The sequence below is a fragment of the Xyrauchen texanus genome, chromosome 40, assembly GCF_025860055.1.
Source record: "Xyrauchen texanus isolate HMW12.3.18 chromosome 40, RBS_HiC_50CHRs, whole genome shotgun sequence".
Taxonomy (NCBI): domain Eukaryota; kingdom Metazoa; phylum Chordata; class Actinopteri; order Cypriniformes; family Catostomidae; genus Xyrauchen; species Xyrauchen texanus.
Genome location: NC_068315.1, coordinates 31644592 through 31663839, shown reverse-complemented (window position 1 = coordinate 31663839; position 19248 = coordinate 31644592). Strand labels below are relative to the sequence as shown.

The following is a 19248-nucleotide window of genomic DNA, read 5'->3' as shown; positions in this document are numbered from 1 at the left end:
ACATGCACTCACAGTTTAAATACCCAACCAAAAGTAACAAGCAGCACATTTAAGCCCACATCATTGGTAACTTCAATTGAAATGAAATATCATGGAGTTAAATGTCTTTAACATGCATAAAACCCAATCTTACCTCATTCCAGACTGGGTTCACTTCATTTTTGATGGTTTTAGTCTTCTTCTTTTCGCCTAAAATAACACGAAAACCACCAAGTGAGCAGAATGGAGATGGTATTTTTATTTTGATAATCGATTAACAGAAACCCCATGACGTGATAATGATGAGTGCATACTTGCCTTTAAACGCCACAGATGCGACGGGGTCTGGCCTGTCCAATTTCTTCTTAGGCAGACCCGCCGCAGACTCAACTGCAACACGCAACATGACAGAAAAGTGCACTAGTTATTCTTTCATACTGATTTCACCCTGATATACACGCAGGTCAGTCTCAGAAGAGATGCGAGCTCACTGCAGTGTTCTCGTGGATTGTTAAGAGTTTGTAAAGGGTGTGGACCTCAATGACACAATGTGGCAGACTGCCTACCTGTTCAATGAACTGTTTTTTTTTTTTTTTTTTTTGTGCTTAAGTGATGCTCGTCGGATTCCTTTATAATTATGAAGTACTTCTGATTTATAACATCATATTTAAAATACGATAATTCTTCCAAATACACGTACCCCTTACATTTGCTGGGCTCGGTAAAAAGTTTTATAGATGAACCAAACGCGCCGCCTAGCGGTTTACTGGAGTACTTGAAGTCACGGACGGCAGTGTTGGGGAGTATCAAGTAACTAACTAGCGACGCTGCTAACTAAACCCACCCACTGAAGCAAAATTGCCACGTTTTCTTTTGGTGTGTTTGTTTTGTGCTAACACATTTTGTGTTCCCGGTAACTGATCCTACCAATTATTTAATAAGGCTTTTTAATTGTATGACAAATAAGAACTGTCCGTACTCCACATTTGCAAATTTGTTATCACAACACTTATATTAAGAGTTGGTAAACCCATAAAAAAGATGAGACAGCCATGTGTTATAAATCGTTGGAAAACTCTAAATTTGTAGAATGCCACGACTTTCACTCAAGAGGCCAAACTGCAATGAGTATTAGTGTATGCAATTCCCACAGACACAGAAATGTAATAAACAGGAGGGGCTTTTTGTCACATTTTTCTTTATTACTTCCTGAAACATACATAAAACATAGACAATGTTGTATCGTAACTTACAGCAGACTATCCTGATTCAAACGAGCCCAAACGCAACAAATACGATAAGGATAGCTTGAAATACTCCTCAAAGAGTGTACAAGGAAAGACAATGCACAAAAGGGCACACAACACACATTGTGTGAGTGAGTGTGTGTGCAAACACAAACATTTGTGCTCATCTAAAGAATAGTGATTCTTCTGAACACATGTTATATGTTAACATGTAATACTACTGTATTTAGTAGTCTAATCCATTCATTTCCAATGGCCGGTCATTTTTGACCGGGAACACAAGTGTAAAACATGAAATAAAACCCAAAAAATATAAAGAAAATGGTACAAATTTTGTTGTGTATTCAGATACCATGTGAACAAAGTCAAGGAATTTTATTCAAATTGGATTAAGTAAAATGGGTCGACAAAATCACCAGAACACAACATAAGGGTTAAAGCCATTAAATAATACATATTTATATATGCATATGCATGCAATAACTATACATACAAGTTACTGACACCCTGGACAATAACACAACAGTTTTGGCAGGAAAGAATTTGCACGTTGAATGTCACAACTTGCTGAAGACACACAGAATTCTCTCCCAAACTCAAGACTTTTTGTAATCAGTGGCATCTTAGAAAGACTTTCAAGAAGGAAAAAAGAAATGTGTTCATACAGTACAAAAAATGGCAGGCTTAATTTAGTTAATTCCAGCTATATTCCAGTATACAATAGAACAAAATATTATTACACAAGTTCTAGTGTACAGACAAGACAAGGAGCATTCTGTAAAAATACACACGGTTAAGTGTAAATAATATGCAAAAATAGTTTTATCCACGTAATAATTGTAAGCTACTGATTAAGTCACTGCATAAAGTATCATCTACATAATAATCACATAAAGACTCCATCTCTCCTTACTGAAAAAAGCTTATTAAAATAACAACTGTATTTAGAATAAGAAATAGATTAAGGAAAATAGAGAATAAGAGATCAAACTAAACATTTTCTTTTGTGTTTTATTGGGTTTACAATATAAAAAAAGACAATTAATTACATTTGAATGGGAGTGAGAAACTGTTCAAACAAGACAAGGTTTTATTTAGTTACGAAGCAATACATTTTGAAAGGCCGCCTCACTACACTTTAAAAACACAATTTCCTTATTGCTGATGTCATTCATGTTCTTTATGTTTGATGATGCTATGCAGCAGACTTCTGGCTCCTCTCAATGGCCATTCGCTCCAGTCTCTCTGTGTAAAACCCATTGAAGTCCAGCCTGTAAAAATAAGTTGTATTATCAAAGCTATAGAGACTGAATTAAAATAAAGGTTGAAAGAACTTGTTTGTGAGCAGTTCAAAAGTAAGACATTTCAAGTTTTCAGATTAAAATAGTATTGGGTCAATAGCTGGGTTTCCAGCCACATGTTTATGCACATTTTGGAATATTTCATAAAAACCACTGGATGGAAACACCAAGAAAAATCTCCAAATTGTGCATAAGAAAATTGATACGCTCACTTTTTGTGCATCAAAAATGAATACCATATTTTTTTTTTTTATTTGATAAGAAATGCACATAAAACCTGATGGAAACACATTTACCGAAATAAACTCCAATTTATTATGAATACAAGATGCATATAAAATATTCATGTGACAGAATAATTCATTCATAACTGGACTAACCAACAGACCAAACATCACATCTGAAAAGTTGCTCTGGTCATCCTGAAATCAACGGTGTCTAGTAAATCCAAAGCTTACATAAAGTTTGCACAGTAAATACGTTGAATACAAACTTGAACAGTGTGGAAGAGCAGATTTGTTGACACTTTTGAAAAATATATTATAGACCCGCACAGTAAAATCATAAGAATGGATGAACTCACACACATAAGGCTCCCAGAACTGTGGTGCACTGTCGCCCCCAGACATGAGACAAGGCTGTGTTCAGAAATGCATACTACCCATACTACTCTTACTACTTCTGCCATACATGTGTCTACAGCAGAAATGAGTAGTATGCCATTCCAAATTCAGCCACGTTCTTTACAGTGTTTTGTCTGCGTGCTCTAAACCGCGAGTATTTTATTAATAAAAGTCACTGTGGCTACAATTTCTAAGTATTGATTTTGTTCTTTTGAACTCACTGGATGGAAATGCGGCTTTATCTGCACATTGTATTTGCGATATTATGTTTAGTTGCATAAATTAGCTTGGATGGAAACAGCTATTGACAAAATAAGTATTTCCAAAATAATAAAAAAAGAGAGATGTTTTAAAAATATAGTTTAAACAGCTGTGCCAAGTTCTAAAAAAGGTAATCTTTGTACTTGGCTTTCAAAGTTTTGACATTGAAAACGTTTATATGCCCGGCTCAACTAGGGCCTTTCTGTGTGGAGTTTGTCCTGGGTTTCCTCCGGTTTCCACCACAAGTCCAAAAAACATGCAGGTTAAGTGAAATGGAGACTCTAAATTGCCCCGTATGTGTGTGCGAGAGTGAGAGTCCCCCAGCCACTGGAGATTGCGTCAGGAAGGGCATCCGGCGTAAAACTTGTGCCAAATGAAATATATATATATATATATGTGTGTGTGCAGACTATCACAAAGCGGACCCTGCACCTACGCGAGACAAACGCTAGGAAGGACGGACGCACACACACGCAATATATAAATATATGTGAAATAAAAAATGCTTCTGGAATGTTGGTAACGCTATACACCGTTTTATTAATATATTAAAACAAAACTGCTAATGATTAACATAAAATTATAAAACAAATAATAAACCAAGATTAGGTCAAACAACGTTCGCCAAAGTTTCTTTTTTCATGAATTTCAGCCTTATAATGACACCTTTTTTGTTTTTTTAATTCAAGAGAAAATAAATTCATTGTTTACTCACCCCTGTGTTGCTATATTACTTTTTTCTTAACGCAAAGGGAGAAATTGTGAAAATAAATTGTGCATTACTATACAGTTGTAATATATTGTTGGCTTCGCTAATGACAATCAACCGTTGAAGTTTTTAACAATGTGAAGTCGCTGGCAGTGACAATACTATATGAATGTGTATTTAACACCTATCCTGAGTCCCAATCATCCGCATGTTTTTTTATATGTACCAAAACCTTGTTAGTGACAAAGTCAAACAGTTTTATTATACTAAAATATTTTCCAGGACATTTACATATTTTTCCTCATTTTCCATGCACTGCAAAATTACAGGTTTTCCAGGACACATGGGAACCCTGTATGTGACTCAAGCCTTGTTCTGAAGGCAAAATCTAATATATTATTTAATGAAAATTCTAACCGACTTTGCAATTCACGAGAGTGCACGAGAGCAACAGAATACACAGCCCCGCTCACGAGATGGGGCGTTCAAGTGTGAAACCGTCAATTATTTAATTAATCATTCAGACCAATAACCAGTCAGACTCATTGACTTAAAAAAATTATTCGCTCACAAATCAGAAATCATTATGTCTTACGAGCAAGTTTTACTCTTTACTAAGGAAAACTAGAAAACAGCAATGTTTTCTGTGGCTTTTCCATGATTTTTATGACTTTACTAATTTCAATGACGCCTCCAGGCCTATAAGTCACAAATTATATATATTGACCCAATTCTGCTCGAAGTCCTGATGGTGACTCAAATATCATCTGCCTCCGCGTCTGAGACCATCAACCTTCGCATCTTATCACATGGCTCGTGGAGCACGTTACCGAGGAAATATAGCACATCTGGAGGCCCACGTCATCCACCGCGGCTTCTACACACAACTCACCACAGACCCCACCGAAAGCGAGAACCACATTATAGTGACCACGAGGACTCTACCCATCCGTGAGACTCAACCAGGCCACTTTGGTTGCTTAGGAGACCTGACTGGAGTCACTCAGCACACCCTGGGATTCGAATACACAAACTCCAGGGGTGGTAGCCAGCCTCTTTACCACTGAGATACCCAGGCACCCTATAAGTCACAATTTTTACATTCCCTGATATTTCCAGGTTTTCCATGACCGTGGGAGCCCTGTTAAAATATCTGGACAAAACTAGTTTTTATTGTCACTGCTAAAGTTAAAATGTTAAAACAATAAGCTTTGTTTAGCACTAATACACACATTTTTGTTGCTTTTTCACATGTGAATGTGTTCAGAGTTTCACTGAAAGGCTCCACTCACCTGTAGATGATGTTGATCATGCTGTGTTCACAGTCGTTGGTGCTGTAAATGCTGACCTTATCTAAAAGATCCAGCAATAAAGTGCTGAAGTTACTGTCAAACTTACTGATGGTCCCCTCAAACCCTGAGTCAGACTGCAGGGCATCCACGTGCTCAGCCAAGAACTGTGAAATGGAAATATATAGTCTTGATAAAGTAAATTCATATACTTAAAGTGTATTACCATTATGGTGTGAGTAATGCCAGATTTATCTAGGAGTATTATTACTGCCTCATTTCTGTTATTGTACAATAACTGGTTAATTGTGAGTCACTCACTTTAGAGGCCAGTCTCTTTTTCTCAGCCTCTTCAGTTCGTTTGCTTGGGGCTAGAGAGCCCTCCATGGTGCCATGCTCAAGGGTTAGACGTTTAATCTCGCTGTCTATCCTTATGCTCTGGGTGACACGCTGTAAAACAATTAATAAACACTCCATTATGCATCCTGACCTAAAGGGAACCCCTCATTAAGACTGTCAAAGCAAATTTATACATTTCACAACATGCACAGACACCAATGTACAGAGTGCAACAATGGGGTTCTGGAAGTAAAAATCCCATTCATCTTCTCTTTTATTGTAACAAAAGCATTAACATTTTTCAAGGCAAACATACTGTACGATGAGCTCTGAGATTAATTGATGGTAAATGGCCCTCTAGAAGCTAAAAGTCAGAATAATTTCAACTTAAATTTAAAAAAATTGTGTTTAAAAGCCAAATTCTCTGTGAACTACACTATCCATAATCCTGAAGAGAGAGCAACCAATCAGAGAAGTCACTGCTATCATGTATATGGAAACTGCAACAAAAGAGCTCAATGGCGATTGCCTACTAATTTTGTCATTTAGTTCTCCAATCCACAAAAAAACGAGTAATTGATTATTTGTAAATTAAAATGCAAGTAAAAAAAGAAAAAAGTTTGACACATACATGAAATTTTTATTTTATTCAAAAATGTTACCAAGAACGGTTTTAAAATAAAATATCTTCAAACTATTTTTTACTTTTGGGGAAAAAAAAATAAAAAATATATATATATATTTTATATATTTGCACTCACCCAGAGCTTAATTAGAAACCAATACTGAAGGCATTAGGTTAATGCACATAAAGACTTCACATGTTATTATAAAAAACATAGTAGTAAAATTTGTCCTTTTATAAAATGTGATCTGTCAGTGTTCAGAGATTTAATGCACATACACACATACTGGTCTGATAAGCGTCCGAGTTTCTTGTACCGCATAGCGTTTTCCTTCCACCATAAAAGCAGGTTCTCATCCGCTGGTTTGCATGACTCAACAAGAACCAAATACTGATAGAATAGAATTCAATAAGAATTTAAATATTACAAGTATTGCCACACTTGGCTTTGCTTGAAAGCAAAGACACCGTAATATCTCCTCTTTTCCAACACCTCGACGACACATAAACACAGCACCCCCAGTGGACTCAATTATAACTGCGAGATGCTTACGACAGGCAAATGCACAAAGGAAAATCAATTTGCGATATTCGAGTAGTGATTTTAATAGTTAACTAGCTGGTGCAGAACGACAACTCGATTACTTGTGCACATCCCTAAAAATCGGACGCAAATATTGATCTATAAAACAAATCAACATTAATTATAATGTGAAGTTAAAACAAAATACATCTAAAAAAAATGCTAAAATTATACCAAAAAATGGACAAATATACATTTGATAACAGGACTTTTACACTTCACTACAATGAAAACATCTCTCCATAATGTCTATATCTTTACCTCCATGCAGTTGGTGAACATGACACAGACAGACATGAGTTTGGAGAAGATCCGGAGCAGTTCAGGGTTGGTGAGCATACAGTCCTTCAGACAGTTATCCAGGAAACTGGTGTGATGACACAGCACATCATCAATGTTGGATGCCTATAACAGATAATTGAAATATACATGCAAGGTCTAACCAGAGACTATTTAGCAGAGATGGGCCACGTAATCGTCGTAAGCTTAGCGTCATGCAAACACCAGACTCCATTGAAATCAATTGTGAGTCGAGCCTCCAATGCCCCTAAAATGAGGAGCACCATTTGTGGAGTTGCTGCCTATGTAGAGCATTCTTAATCAGTCCCTTATAAGGTTCTAGAGTTATGATGCTGCCATGGAAGGCAGCTGCCTACTGTATGTATATGTATGTAGTAAATACATTTCTTTGACTCACAGACTTCAGGTTGTTCTCCATGATGTGCCACGTAGGCTCCATAACCTCAAACATCATGTAGTACTGAATGTTCTGAACGAAGTTAAGCATTCGCTGTCTTAATGCAAACGCTGCGGCAAACCTGCAATAAACAAGAGCTCCTCAGTAAGATGTCCACTTGAAGATGCTGAACAATTTTTAAAAGAATGAATAAATCTGCAATCTCACCATTTAGCAGAGTGTAGTGAATACTGTTTAGCTGCTTTATTGCTGATCCACACATTACACAACAGCCTCTCCACATGCTTGCAGTAGAACATATGCCTGAACAGCATCTGGTATCTCGTCAAGGCTTTCCTATAGGACAGAAGATCATGTCAAAGGACTAGTTCACCCAGAAATGAAAATTCTATCATTTACTCACCTTCATGTTGTTTTAAACCCATCTCATTTTCTTTCTTACGTTCACTTTCATTATATTGAAAAGAGCGGCCAGGATATTATTCAAAAGTTCACCCACTGTGTTCCACACAAGAAAGTCATATAGCTTTGGAACAACATGAGGGTGACTAAATTCTACATTTTGGCCATTCCTTTAAGAAGGATAGAGCCACAACTGCTGCCCAAACTCATTGTTTGAATTGAAAAGTATCCTGCCATATGGAAAAAGTGGAATACCGGTTAATTATGAGTGAAAGTGGCCACTTGACGATGTAGTCGAAGGAGAAAGCCTCTAATCCACTGAGTGAGACCTCTGTTGGCTCTGCATTAATGATGGCTTTCTCTTGCTTGGTATCTATGGCGAGAACGCGCAACAGCTGGGTGATGACATCATGAGGCATCAGGTCAATCTAGAGGGGAAAAATACAGGTTAAATACAGCATTTCCCATGATGACCTGGTGCCTATTCTTAGTCAACTGGATGACATTTTCCACTTGTTAATGGGAATATCAACCAACCTCAAAATTATGCAGACTGGATAATTGACAATGTCTTCAAATGGAATGCAAATGACAGTTGTCAATCAAGATGGATCAATCAAAACCATAATCTTCTGTATTCACATTAATAACATTCAATTATCACTTAATACAGCAAAAAAATTTCTGCCAAGAGATTTCGCGATTTGATTAAATTCCGATTCGCAAACTTTCTATTCGATTCAGATTTTGATTATAGCAGTTATAACATCCATTTTGCTTACATATGAAAGAAATAATCTCCTAGCTAATGCTGTTAATTATACAGGGGACCTTCTAACTAGGTACATTATGAAACAATTCGTTTTGCTAATTATATTTTATTTGTTTTCATCATTTTAGCTTTTTAAAAACATACTAATCCTCGTATTCCATCAATAAATATATTATACTGCAAATATTATATATTGTTTATAATATTATAAACTATATACATTGATTTGCAGAAAACATCAGTACTGTCTCTTTAAGAAAACCGGCAGTTCTGAACTGAACGTTTGTATATGAGCGCATATTAAAGAGAGAGGACTCAAATTGCTTCTGTACCTCATGCATGCTATTCGAGATTAGAATTAAATGTTTATTTACATCTGACTGTAAAAAACAGGAAGGATATCAAAAAAGACATTATTTAATGACAAATGTATTGCGTGGATCTCGTCTTAGGACACTCACAAGGAACGAGTAAAAAAACAAAAAACATACACGCTCAACACATAGTGAAAGAATGCTTCACTGGTAAGTGAAATCTGAACATTTACCAGCCGGTGGCTAAAAAAACATTTTAGTTGCATATGCAAAATTTGGTAGAGAGTTGCACAAATAGTAAAATATCGATCTTGGGTTTTAAGAATCTATATCGAGATCATTCAAATGAAGATTGCGATGCATCGGAAAAATCGCTATTTTTACCCAGTCCTAATTTGAACACATTTACAATAACAGCGCCTCTCTTGATTAGGCAAATAGTAAATTTTTATTTCAAATCAAATTTCAAATTTAGAATTTTTATTTCAAATTGCATTGAAACACTTCGTAAAACTATGTAAATAATTATTTAGAAAGTACAATTTTATCTGCTTGCCATAATTTAGTTTTAAATCCAAACCATAAAGGTGTATCTCTTTGTATAATATGAAAAGTGTTTACTTCGATTCTGAAGCAAACCTCTCCATCAAACTTTTTTTTTCCTATTGTGGATGTAGACTTCTATGGCATACTGAAGACCTCTTGAACAATTTTATTAAATAAAATGTAACCTAATACAAACATGCATCAGCTTTTGTAGAACACAACTAAAATTTCTCCTGGTTTATGGTTTCAACCATAATCTTATAGTATGTAGTATTTATTTTCATAACCAGTCAAATGTTTGGACACAGCTACTCATTCTTTATCATTACTGATTTCTACCAATCTATCAAGTCAACCAATGACAACATCAAGAAAGCAGATGGAACCTTTGTGAGGTCTCCCAGCAAACACCTACAATGGTGGAAAGAATTTCCCCAAGAACTATACAATCACGACGATCCACCTCAAGGACCACCGGCAGAGCCACCGCCTATCGACCCACCAGTTAATGCATTTCTCGACAATTAACCTACATTTGACAAATTGAAAACCACCGTCTGATCACTGAAGAACAGAAAGGCACCCGGAGTAGATCATGCGGGATTTAGGCCGAACCGTGGATGATGTGATCAAATCTTCGACATTCGTCAAATGATGGAATAAAGGATTAGATGTGGGAAGCGAACCATCATCGTCTTTATAGACTTCAAGTCTGCGTTCAACTGTGTCCACTGGCCAGCACTATGGAGAGCATTGGAGACTGACCATGTCCCCGAAAATGTCATAAGACGACTTGCGTGCAGTCGACCACAACGACAGAGCGATCTTCGCTGATACTGACACCGGAGCTACTGACATTCTTTCTAGCATCGCCGAGCAATATGGCCTCAAAATCAACGCAGACAAGACCAAAGTTTTGACAACGGATGGGTCGCCGGCCAATGTCCACCTTGACGGAGCCCAGATCAAACAGGTTCAGGAATTCAATTACCTAGGATCCGTGGTGCAGGAGAAGAAAGTGGTTTGTTCAACTGATGTCCACGCCAGAATCAGCCAAGCAACCACGGCATTTGTTTCGCTAAATTGGTGCCCATGGAAAAGGACCAACATCTCCGTTAAGACCAAAATACACCTTTTCCAGATGCTGATCCTGCCAATTCTCAGGTCAGAAAAATGGACTCTACTGAAGCAAGGCCTAAACAAGTTCGAGGTCTTCCAAATGCGATGCCTGCAGCAGATCCTTAGTATCTCCCTACGCGACCGCATCCGAAATGAAACCATCCGGATAAGATACGACCACCAGCCAACTGTCGAGGAAGCGATCCAAATAAGAAAACTGAGATGGTTCAGGCACATATGCAAAATGAACATCACCGTACCAGCTTCACTGGCGAAATCGTCCAACAGAATGGAAAGTTCAAAGAGCAGCACCCAAGAAGACATGGTCAAAACAAATTGAAGACCTGAAAAACCGGCAATCCACCCTCTGTGATGCCTGGATCGAAAAGCATTCTGGGTGACGTCTGAAATCCAGCGGCACACACAGTAGCGTATGGGCTCCGGAGGAAACCCCATCCTATCGTTGACTAGGGATCAAAGAAGACGACTGTTTTCTATATTTTAGATAAATGGTTAAGTAATCAAAAGTATTAAAACCACAAATGGAATCATGGAAATTATGTAGTGACCAAGAAATCTCATGTATTCCATGCTGGATACTTGTTGGCTGCTTTAAATTATTTTTAGGTTACTGAGAACTAACTGGTTAGAAAACAGTTGACCATTTCACCTTTAAATCATCTTTGAAGGGGTCTGTGTTTGCAGTACTCATCCTCAGAGCCAGCTCCAGAAGGGCCTCCAGGCGTGGAGGGATGATGTCATCAACCGGCTTTTTCAACTCCTCCTCCGTCAGATCCATAAAATGCACAAAGAAGTCTCCTTTATCCATTAAGAAATAATGCTTGATCGACCTGCACCACAACATGACAGAAATGAGGAAAAGGTGTTACATTTTAAAAGCAATAACATTCTAATATTAGAACAGATTTCAGAACTTGGAGGTTTACCTCAGGCGTGAAACAAGCTCCTTTTCCTCCATCAGGAAGTCGAGCAGAACTTTACTGGCGTAATAATATGCTTTCTCAATCTGCTCCACATACGCTCTCTCTTTGAGAGTGTAAAGAACTTCTTTGGCGTCTGGACAGGTGACATCACGGCCACACTCTCGCACTACATTCAGATACTTCCCTGAGATGAGAAAGAACCAAATTAATTTAGGGAGATTTTAAAACTTTCTACATCTTCTAAAGGTTTTGACAACAGAGATAATGTGTCATATATTTAAATGTATATGTAAATTACATGCCTTACCTGTGTTTAATATCTTATCTGCCATTTTCTGCAGAAAGGCTGGAATCCTGTGCTGGACGATAGTGTATCTCTGATCCCAGTATTTATCATTGTAATCCTCCTGAATCTTCTCTTTTTGCAGCTCATGTTCCTCAACCATGAATTCGCTATAATGCACACGCAAGCACGCACGCACGCAAGCACATGCACACAAACACACAGTGTGTGATCACGAAGGTTAATTCCTATTAAACTTTTATCATGAAATAGCATTCAAAATGACAAATATTGTGGACTAAAAGTAAATCTGATTGTATTATGAGCAATTTTTTGTGATGGGTCACTTTCAGTTCATAAGTTGGAATTTCAAAGGTACGATTTTAGCCACTCTGGAACTTCCACTAGACTGAGCCATAAAATTAGACACACCTCTCTTTCGCAGCCTCAGATGACAACTGTTATGAATCTGAATATGCAGTTAAACGGAACAAATCGCTTCAACTTCTACACTACGAGAATGCGCAAAATGAACGCACATTTATGTTTTTGCTTGCCGTTTACACACTATAGTGGTGTCACAGAGACCGGTGTGATATCTGGTGTGATACACTTATTTTAGAGTTATTTTTAAGGGATATTTTTGAATGGTATACATTTTCTGTATTCCATTCAATAAAAAAATGTTATAATAACCGTAGGGGGCCTGGGTAGCTCAGCGAGTATTGGCCCCTGTATTACCACCCCAGTTCAAATCCAGGATGTCCTGAATGACTCCAGCCAGGTCCGAAAGCAACCAAATTGGCCCAGTTGCCAGGGAGGGTAGAGTTACATGGGGTAACCTCCTCGTGGTTATGATTAGTGGTTCTCGCTCTCAATGGGGGTGTATGGCAAGTTGTGCGTGGATCGCGGAGAGTAGCATGAGCCTCCAAATGAAACTTCGCTGTGTCATGCACAACAAGCCACATGATAAGATGTGCGGATTGACGGTCTCAGAAGCACTTTTCCTCTGCTACCCAGATTGAGGAGAGTAACCGTGCCACCACGAGGACCTACTAAGTAGTGGGAATTGAGCAGTCCAAAAGGGGATAAAATAAATAAATAAATATAAAATGCTTACAACACCTTACAAGGAATATTCCGGGTCCAATACAAGGTCAATCAACAGCATTTGTGGCATAATAATGAGTAACATTCAAATTTATTTCGACTAGTCCCTCCTTTTCTTTAAAAAAAGAAAAAAAAAAAAAAGAAAAAAAAAATCGAGGTTACAGTGAGGCACTCACAAATGGAAGTGAATGGGGCAAATTTTTGGAGGGTTTAAATGCAGAAATGGGAAACTTATAATCTTATAAAAGTACTTACATTAATTCTTCTGTTAAAACTAATGTATTATTTGAGCTGTAAAGTTGTTTAAATTGTCATATTTACAGTTATTTTAGGGTTTGTTGATATCGTCATGGCATTGAAGTTGTAAATTTGGCTGTAACATTGCACAGAAAAAGTTAGAAAGTGATTTTATCACAGTTAAATCATGTTAACACGCATACTGTTTCCATCTTGTGGCTATACTTAAACTCAATTTTAGAATTTTTAAAGGAGGAGCAAGACAAAATGATTTTTTTGTAGTACTCAATGTTATGCCACAAATGCTGTCGATTGAGCTTAACTTTTATTGAATCCAGAATATTCCTTTAAGTGAATTGGATCACAGGAAGAGGAATTTACTGAATTGCAAAAGCTTGTTATTACGAATTGATCTTATTTCACCACCATGGTCCAAAAGAAATTACTGTTAATTTATATAAATGAATTTAATTTCAATGACAATTCAAACATTGATTATAAATATATCTAATGTTTCTGGAAACTTTTTTTATGGGCAACTCATTTTGAAAATATAAATATAATTATTATTATTTCAATCCAATTAAATTTTACTTCCATAAATTCAAATTACAATTCTGCATCCTGTTTGGCACACAACTCTGTTGATCAGTGGTCAGATTTTACCTGTAAGGATCTTTAATGATGCCCCTATAGATCCACTTCTCCAGTATTTCAAAGTACGGGACGCTGGCTGCTTTGGTTAGGTAAAGGCAGAGCTCTTGAGCCTGGCTGTCTCCGGTGTAATTGAACGTACGATCATGAAGCAGACTTAATGTTGACCCACCCATACACTCACCCTTATCAACAGAGGTGGCTAAATGAAAGAGGGTGCAGGGAGAGAGCTCATTAGCAGGCTGCAGGGTATATCAACACATACATCTCAACAAGACAAAATGTGAGTGCTGCTTTATTGACTAGAACGCTGCTGCAACGAACCAATATTTCTAAAAGTGAAAGATTAAAGAACCAGCAGTCAATAACATGAAAAAGATACATTGCCTTGTTAAAAGAGCAAGCTCATTAAAAGAACAAAAGAAATAAAATAACTCGTAACTCTTTTCAAAATGTTTTTTGTAACTTTTTCAGTAGTAATTGCATGTGCAAACAGCTTTACCGATGGAGGCCAGGATTTCCATGGTGCGCATGGTGGGCTGAATGTAGAACCAGAGCTTCTGCAGGGAGATCATGCCCTGTCTGTGAAGATGCTCAAGCTGTGTTATCAGGATGAGATATTCCTTCACCAGGGTCCTCATAGCTGCAGTCAGGGCATGATTCACTTGACCATACTCAAATGATGACTTCTCCTCAGTGAAGCTGCAAACAGAATACACTGCTTAAATGAAGCACTACAAGGGGCGGTATTAAGATTTGATCGTTGGGGGGGCACTGTGATGTTTTCGGGTTGGGCTTGACAGTTGACCATCAATCTTTATGCCATTGTTCCCCCTTAATAAACTTCTGATGCCCCCTAGAGAGATGGCAAAATGATCAATGGTCAACCTGTTGTCCCTTAGACCCGGCCACGACTATAAACTCCCCTTTCAAACTTTGCATCATTAAAAACATGGTTTCCTTCATCTCAATGGCATGAGGTTTTGTGACTTTTCCTACATTTGCTATCCACACACACACACACACACGGCTGGATTGTGATGGTGTGACAAAAATACTCGCACTAAACATGTTCAGGATCAAATTTGACCTCACATAGGAAATTAACGGATCAGATGATAAGACCAAGGATTAATATATATATATATATATATATATATATATATATATATATATATATATATATATATATATATAAAAATGTGTCTATGTGAAGAATGCAAGAACCAAGCCAAGTACAAGTTTATCCTGGAAGAAAACTTGCTTCCTTCAGGTCTGACAATGTTCCCTAACTCTGAAGATTGTTTTTTCCAGCAGGACAATCCTCCATGCCACACAGCCAGGTCAATCAAGGTGTGGATGGAGGACCACCGGATCAAAACCCTGTCATGGCCAGCCCGATGTACAGACATGAACCCCACTAAAAACATCTGGAATGTGATCAAGAGAAAGACGGATGGTCACAAGCCATCAAACAAAGCCGAGCCGCTTGTTTTTTTGCAACAGGAGTGGCATAAAGTCACCCAACAGCAATGTATAAAACTGGTAGCATGCCAAGACGCATGGAAGCTGTGACTGAAAATCAGGGTTATTCCCCCAAATGTTGATTTCTGAACTCTTCCTAAGTTAAAACATTACTGTAGTGTTGTTTAAAAATGAATATGAACTTGTTCTTTTCAATATCTGAGGTCTGAAAACACTGCATTTTTTATTTTATTTTGACTAGTTGTCATTTTCTGCAAATAAATGCTCTAAATGACAATATTTTATTTGGAATTAGGGAGAAATGTTCATTTTACCTATAAACACATACCTATAAATAGTAAATCCAGAAAAATGTATAATTTAGCAGTGGTCTCTTAATTAAAAAAATTGGAACTCTGCAGCTGGTTATAGTTGTAATTTTAGGTCATTTAAAAATAATAGTAATCCAGCAGATGGCACCAATTTGCCCCTAATGCATGACACATTCTTCACATTTTCTCCATGAATGGAATTGAGAAATGTAGATCTTCATTGAGGTGAATGTAACATAACATTTTCTTAATTTATATGAAAAGTAATGGTGTACTTCGGTATTCAGAGGTAAATAAATAAGGTTAAAAAATACCACAACCCCCCAAAAAAACTGCACAAATTTTGAGTTTTCAAATGAGTGAAGTTAGTGTTATAACATTAGTTGAAACAAATTGTGATTACGGTGCAAAATTATACGTTAAGAAAATAAGAGAATGCACCTGTAACGAACAGAGTGCAAGGGTTAAATTAACTTCTGACAATTGTAAACAAGTGTTCAACCAAGCTACGTAAAATGTGATCACATCATTGCTTTTCAGAGAATGATTTCAGAATGTGCTAGACAATCAAAGACACAGTTCCCACCCTTTTTATCCAATGGAATACCATGACTTTCCGTGACCTTTTACGTCATTTAGGATTGCTGGATATAGAATTTTTTTAAATAATAATAAATAAAAAAATCACTAATAAATCATTACGACCGATTTGTGAAAGTTTTGACCTAAAATTGTTCTCAAAAGAAAGATTCGTTCACAAATCCGAAATCACTATCATGTGCAAGCAAATGTATATTTATTTTTATTTTAGGCAGAGGAAAACAACATTAATAATGTGTGAGATTTACATGACTTTTCCAGTCCTGGAAATCCCAATTTTTATTTGATTTAATTGATATTTCCAGGTCTTTCATGACTGTGGGAAAGTAAGGACAAATTGTTGTGTAGTGCGCAGGGATGCCACATTTTTTAGACATCATGATAAGTTCAAAAGAACTATGTCATTCATTGTGCGGTGTCTATCTTTTATAGCTCTGGTGTTACAAAGATTCTGTATTCTGAAGAAGTTCAGGCTGCAAAGAGAACTTTAGTGACACTATTACTATAACATTTTCATGAGTTTTTAAGGTTGAATTCATTTCCATTAGTGGCCAACCGATATGTATTTTTTATTGGCTGAGTGAGGTAACACTTAATGTGTTAAAAGTAATGAGATATACTATACACCAGGGGTTCCATTAGCTGATAAATACCGGCTTTTGACCATTAAAATGTCCCAATGTCCGACAAAATCGTGTGTTATGAGTGTGAAGCGATCGTCTGTGTCCGCAACTGCTTTCGGGTCCTTGAATAACATATTACGTGCAAGTAAGGGCAGCCGGTGGACTCCTCTTCAGTTTCTTTACTTGTTTGGAGGAGATCATTTTTTTCTATTCAGGGTTTTCTCTGGGTCAAAAAGGATTGAACAGCACAAGTTATCCCACTCTGTATACATGGCAATATAAAGCAGTAATGTATCACAATATACTACATTTAAAAAAATACAGAGCTGAAGAATATTCAGAAAATAAATACTAAAAAAAGCGCTTGCGACAATAACATTTGACAATCACAGACGCTTGTGTCAGATGAGAAATATTCATATCCCCCAGCCCTAGACATAACCCACAGACATATTTGTTATTTTAATAATTCTTTGTAAATGAAAAGATATGTGGCAAATTTATTTGAGTTTTTTTATTTGCCCACTTGCTCCCTGTTGACTTTATTTTTTAACTAGACGCCAATACCATGATGGACATTTTTTCTTCTTTTTAATAGAAAAGCGGCTACAGAGAACAAACACTTGCAGTTTATTTTGTGTCTAGGGCTGAAACGATTAGTTGACATTATCAACAAACAAAAAAAATTGTCGCCAAAAATGTTCGTTGTCGAATAGTCCTTTGATCTCATTTAACATAACATGAGATCACATTAAACTCTAACGATGATGAATAAGAGCAGCACTGAGGAAGAATTACTCAGATCACAGTCCAGATGCACTCTAAACTTTCTAAACAGCTTCAGGTGATGTAGATTGCAAAGTATGAGGGAAATTATACAAAATAAAAAAATACAAGTAAATTCAGAAGCACACTCATTGTGGAATAAGCGGAGCACTTTAAAGGAAACACCCCGGCATTACATCTTTAATGCAGTTATATTTAATGTGTTATAGCTTTATTAGAGTTCAAATAATACAGAAACAGATCATATAAATAACTACAAACTTCGAAACTGGCATTTCTATGTGCAGCCAGCGACTAAGAGGGAGAGATTAAAACTCTACCCGGCTGATGCACACTCTGTCACGCTTGTCCAGCTAGATTAGAACTTATTGGCTCATGACTTATTGAATCATAATATATGCATCACTGTGCGTTTCTTATTGTGAAGAAAAGTGGCAATACACAACTTTATTAATAAGAGAGATTTTGTTTTTTTATGAGTTCAAGATGGATTGACGTAAACAGAAAGATGAGAGAGAGGGTCGTCTTCACCCCATTATACACTGCAACACATTTTTTTGATTTGTTTTGTTTTGGTTTGTTTTCCAATATAAATATCTAAAACTCCTTTAAAAAGCTTAAATTTTATTTAGCAGCTATACTGCAGATTATTATTTTTTTATCTGAGAATGTTGAAAATAATATAAAAAAATAAAAAAAAATTAATATCTAACCATCCTTTAAAAAAGATGCATTCACCTGAGAAGCAACATATAAGATATTTAGACTTGCTTTTAGAGAATAGATCTTGAATAGAAGTATATTTTGTGTTTACTGCACTTGCAGAATTATAAACAAGTGAAAAAAAAAAACACTTATATACAAAATACACTTATATTTAAGATAAATTCTCTTAAAAGCAAGTCTAAATATCTTATATGTTGATTCTCAATTAAATGTATATTGTTTTAAGGATATTTAGAACATTTTAAATTGAAAACAAGACAAAAACATTTGATAACAATATGATTTTTTTACAGTGAAATTATTTACTGAATTAAACTTAATACAAATTATTTTATTTCCCTTTAATTCAGTGAATGTCATTTAGAGCAGTGTATTTCCTCTTTATTGTTAGTAAGCATGTTTAATATAACCTCTTAAGTCAGGACACAAGCAGAATAATCGTTAAGGTCTAATGATTAATCGTTGCAATAATAGTAGAACAGACAAATAATTGTTCTAATAATCATTAGATTAATCGATTATCAAAATAATAGTTATTTGCAGCCCTATTTGTGTCATTATCATATTACATTTGTATGCATAGTCCATCACATTACACCGAAATGAGACGACCTGAGATTTTCCAATTTGTCCGGCAAACTTTTGCATTTCCGGACACATTGGCCGCAATGGCCGGCACCTAA

At 36.5% G+C, this 19248-nt stretch overlaps 2 protein-coding genes across 6 annotated transcripts in view; both read right to left on the bottom strand.

Moving 5' to 3' along the window:
- The window catches only part of myof (myoferlin), a 73085-nt gene extending 72586 nt beyond the window's left edge, over window positions 1-499 (bottom strand). For 3 of the 5 annotated variants that reach the window (XM_052112275.1, XM_052112270.1, XM_052112271.1), the window contains exons 1-2: window positions 298-499; window positions 134-189 (exon numbers count right to left, since the gene is read on the bottom strand). In XM_052112275.1, coding sequence (XP_051968235.1) covers window positions 134-189; window positions 298-385 — 144 coding nt within the window. In that variant the 5' untranslated portion in view covers window positions 386-499. The remainder of the gene's footprint in view (window positions 1-133; window positions 190-297) is intronic. The other 2 variants (XM_052112272.1, XM_052112273.1) reach the window with 1 other exon arrangement.
- A 672-nt stretch (window positions 500-1171) lies between these two features.
- Window positions 1172-19248, bottom strand: part of tubgcp2 (tubulin, gamma complex associated protein 2) — a 30792-nt gene continuing 12715 nt past the window's right edge. The window contains exons 7-18 of the mRNA XM_052112659.1: window positions 14537-14736; window positions 14047-14236; window positions 12058-12203; window positions 11754-11934; window positions 11477-11657; window positions 8311-8483; window positions 7861-7989; window positions 7654-7774; window positions 7218-7361; window positions 5731-5859; window positions 5413-5576; window positions 1172-2497 (exon numbers count right to left, since the gene is read on the bottom strand). Coding sequence (XP_051968619.1) covers window positions 2422-2497; window positions 5413-5576; window positions 5731-5859; window positions 7218-7361; window positions 7654-7774; window positions 7861-7989; window positions 8311-8483; window positions 11477-11657; window positions 11754-11934; window positions 12058-12203; window positions 14047-14236; window positions 14537-14736 — 1834 coding nt within the window. The 3' untranslated portion in view covers window positions 1172-2421. The remainder of the gene's footprint in view (window positions 2498-5412; window positions 5577-5730; window positions 5860-7217; window positions 7362-7653; window positions 7775-7860; window positions 7990-8310; window positions 8484-11476; window positions 11658-11753; window positions 11935-12057; window positions 12204-14046; window positions 14237-14536; window positions 14737-19248) is intronic.